The sequence below is a fragment of the Sinocyclocheilus anshuiensis genome, unplaced genomic scaffold (assembly GCF_001515605.1).
Source record: "Sinocyclocheilus anshuiensis isolate Anshui unplaced genomic scaffold, SAMN03320099.WGS_v1.1 scaffold1189, whole genome shotgun sequence".
NCBI lineage: Eukaryota > Metazoa > Chordata > Actinopteri > Cypriniformes > Cyprinidae > Sinocyclocheilus > Sinocyclocheilus anshuiensis.
The window spans coordinates 1-4,281 of record NW_015552686.1 but is presented as its reverse complement, the minus strand read 5'-3'; the positions used below and the strand labels follow the sequence as shown (position 1 = coordinate 4,281).

The window sequence follows — 4,281 nt, the reverse complement described above, 5'->3', positions numbered from 1 at the left end:
ACCTTAAACCACATAAACACATTTCATTACACCAAATACACAAAATAATGTTATTTATAGCAACATCATATGACCCCTTTAATGAGTTATTGAACTTTACATTAGGTTTATACTAACAAAAACTGCTACCATGGTTATCTGAACATGTACAATGACTATATCACGGCATTATCACGTGATGTCATTATGTACTTCCACTGTATTTACAAAGGTAAAAAATAAAAAAAATTATAAATAAAAAAACCGTGCTATGGATATATTATGGTTATCGTTACTAACATATGAGTATATGTCCAACATAAAAGTACATATATTGCACGTACTTTATGTATGTATAATATAGTTGTATCCCATTCTGTACTATTATTCAAAACTTAAAAGTGCTGATTTATAATAAAAAATCATATTCAGTGCGTGTTCGACTATAGTGACTACGTAGCAGGGTTATTATAGTTAACTAAAACAAACCATGAAGAAATACTTTTCGTTACTTATTTTCATTTAATTTACATTTAAGTACTACAATAAACTAAATAAACTAATGAAACAATAATTATATAAAATAAATGTATAAAAACTATATAGACGTATTTTAGAAAGTGATAAATGTGACAAAACAAAACAAAACGAATAAAACTAAGATTTAAAGAAAACAGAAAATATAAAAATAAAATCTAACTATAAAAACTACATTACACTCCTATATGGTTTGTAGAAACAAATAAAACAGCCAATTATATTCAAGTATGATAAATTGTCAGTGCTTGATTATGAATTTCAGTCAAATTGGACCTCATAATGAAAGTGATTGGATTTATTTAGACTATTTTCAGATTTTCCAGTCAACATAATGAAAGCAAAACTGCATTAAAATAAATAAAATGTAGTCTTTAAAAGGAACAATTAAACTGCAAATAAATTTTTTCAGAAAACAAGCCAAAAGCACCTAGACATTTTGGTGAAGCATTTAATGTAAACATATTTACATTCGAAAAACTGAACTGTAAAAAGCACTTTGTTAGTCCACAACTTCAAAGAATCTTGCAATGGGAAACTAGCAACCCCACCGTATCCCATATTTATTACACAAATTCATGTATGGAAATGTGTGCTCACTGTGCTGTAAATTATGTACAATGTTCAGATGCAAACAACTCATAAATACGTCAAGAGTCCAGATCCAAAATATGGACTGAATTGTTTGATTTGTTTACTCTCTTGTGCACAAGCCTTGTGTGTCTTAATACAAATATAAAATGACTTTGGCAAATTTAAAAAAACACTATGAATTCGTTCTTGCTTTCCTAAAGGTGGATGTTGATTTGAGGTCAGTCTTGTCCTCCCGTGAGCTTGTGGAAGAGTTCTTCATCTAAAGTCTCATTTTGGTCTTTTGAGCGCGTCGAAAGGAAAATGTAGCCTCCGATATATTCATGTACCACTTTGCAGTCGCAGCTCTGGCAGGAGAACGCAATCGACACGCTCTGGTCAAACTCGATGGTCACCTGTAAAAGCAATGACACATTCATAAATCATATTCACATCAGCCACACAGGTTACAAGGTTGTTTGAAGCACTTTATTCACCTGTTTAATCTCCCAGTTGACATTCCATTGTTTAATGTTGGAGAACCTCCAGGTGGTCACCGGCAAACCCGTAGACATGTCGATGCGGATCAGCCTGTTGTAGGATATTCCCAGCAGCTCGTCTTTCTTGCTTCCTCTGAATCTGTGGGACAAAGTGAAAAGATTTTAATCATATTTCAAGGTTGAAGACTTTAAAGGATGTCTCTGAGCAATACCAGGCACAAAAAAAACAGTGTTGTTCAGCAAAATTGTCTGACAAAATGACAATTTTATGTCTAATTAATGAAAACTCATACTCAACGTGTTTGAATTATTCTGTAACTCTATATTTTGTAAAACCATTTGTGAATTATCTGTATATTCCATTTCAAGCATTCTAAACTGTCTGCAGTTGATTATGAAATTGACAAAAAAGCCAAAATTGGACTGTATTTATGTAGGCTATTTTCAGATTTTTCAGTCAACATACCCAAACTAAATTACATTAAATAGGAAAAAATGAACCTTCAAATGGAACAACGGCATGCTATTAAAGCTCATTTAATTTATCTTTCATTTCCAGACTTGGAAATATGTTTCTGAGTGATACAAGGAACAAATCAATCTGTTGTTCAGCAAAACTGTGACAATATGGCAATTTTGTGTCTAATTTATAAAAAAAAAAAGAAAAAGAAAATTGTCAGTGCGCGAGTATGAAATTGGCAAAAAGCCAAAATTTGACTCATTGTAGATGACTGTAAACTGTTTTATTTATTATGTTTATTAGGTTATTGTTTGCATTTGATCTGTTTTATTATTGCTGTTTGCAATTGTTCAATGTTTTTTACTGTTACTCAACTTTTCAACTGTTATTAAAATGATGCACTGAAATTAAATATTGTATCGCTGTTTGCCATTACTATACAATGTTTTACAAATGAACTACTAAACAAATAATCAGATAAAATACTGAATGGAAATAAAAACTGTTGAATTCTCATTTTTAAAGGTATTTTACATTTGCAATGAATTGGTTAGGCAGCTTTGCAGTATTACGGATGGGTACAGTTGGAACAAAAAGCTTTTTGTGTTTATGAGCTAATTGTGGCAAATATGACCTACTTATGGATGTTAATATTTAATATTAAAGTAAAGGAAATGTCATATGAAAAATCACTTATTTTCAGTGCCTAGTTTTGGTGTGGTAACGGAAAAAGCAAAAAGTGTACCAACTGTACCCGGTCTACCCACATTTGAAAAATGTAACTATGTCGGCATTCATCTCCATGGACTCTACGTCAGGCGCTGCCTGGCCAGGAGGAGGCGCTAGACTCTTCATCTGCAGGAAAGACTGGATGTTCTTCACCTCGGTGCGGTACGAGCTGTAGGCCATCGTCTTTCCTTTGGAAGCCAAAATACAGGCAGCTTTCCACTTGGCATATTGCGTTTCCTGTTTTCAGGAGACATTTGTTTTAAACAAAAGAAACAAATAAATGCATACATTTTTTTTCAAACTCAAAAATGTATTTAGAGGTCCAATCTGAGCAAAAATATGCAATATGGTTCAGATGCTGATATTTATCTGGATTTTTATTCCAGTATAACAGACTACTTGCATTAAATGCATATAAAAATCAGTAACTCTATATCTCCCAATAGTATGTCTTAACAATATTACATTTAAAAGCTAGTTTTATTATCAAAACCCTTCGGTTTTAATTGTGGGGTGCAAAACATATAATGCAATGCAATGATGATTGACAAATCATTGACAAATAAACCTGACAAATCATATTTGATATTTTACCATTATTTTCTAAAAAAGACTGTATGGATAATCAAGTAACCTAAGTTTCTTTATTCATCTTGAAATATGTATAACAATACAACAGTTTATCTTACATTTAAGATGAAAGATTTCACAACAAAAGCACACGTGTTCCACAATATGCATTAAAACAAATATAAAACTCACATTGTCGCAGCGAATATAAACCTCGTTCATTCCATCAGCCGCTGGCAATAACAGCTTGAGGCCAAACTTCTTCTCAGTGACGTTGACATCAGGAATGACCTCACATCCTGTACAATTAATGATGTATTACCACTGATGCATTGGCTGTATTAAAATGAATAATCTTTTCTCTGATTGGCCGCTCACCTCGTAGATGGAGTTGCTCAATGGGTTCTTTATTCGCCGACTCTTTGCTTTTGTAGTAAGAAATGGTGGTGTCCCTAAAAACAAACCAGTACTCCTTATATGGCTTTAATGTTAATCGCTTGGGCCTGTAAAGCAAATGAACAGGCAATTAATCAATGCACTGTATAGTTTGTCTTACTGCAGACTAGACACAAATGTCACTGAACACGACAGGAAAAAAGTTGCAAAAAGTACTGTTTTGTACATGGAACTAGTTTTTTTTTTCAACAGATTATTCATTAATAATTTGCATCATTTCAAAAAAAAAAAAAACTGTAACAATTTAAAAATATATTTTTATTGAACAATTTTTAATAAGCTTAAACTCACCTAAACAATTTAAGTGTATCTTCCAGCTTTGGAATGTCAGTGATATCTTCCTGAAAAAGTTAAAGAAAACGTGAATACTCATACACTACCATTCAACAGTTTGTGGTTGGCAAGACTTTTATGTCTCTTATTAAAAATGTAATTTATTTCTGTGATGCAAAGCTGAATTCTCAGCATCATTACTCCAGT

General features: G+C 32.1%; 1 protein-coding gene across 1 annotated transcript; it reads right to left on the bottom strand.

Annotated features, from left to right (window-relative positions):
- Positions 1 to 1,305: 1,305 nt before the first annotated feature.
- LOC107667605 (fermitin family homolog 1-like) lies at positions 1,306 to 4,142 on the bottom strand (the record flags this gene model as incomplete). Its single annotated transcript, XM_016459315.1, has 6 exons — positions 1,306 to 1,502; positions 1,584 to 1,735; positions 2,814 to 3,012; positions 3,538 to 3,644; positions 3,724 to 3,848; positions 4,093 to 4,142. Coding segments are annotated over 6 exons (807 nt in total), but the record flags the coding sequence as incomplete, so codon positions are not given.
- Positions 4,143 to 4,281: the final 139 nt, after the last annotated feature.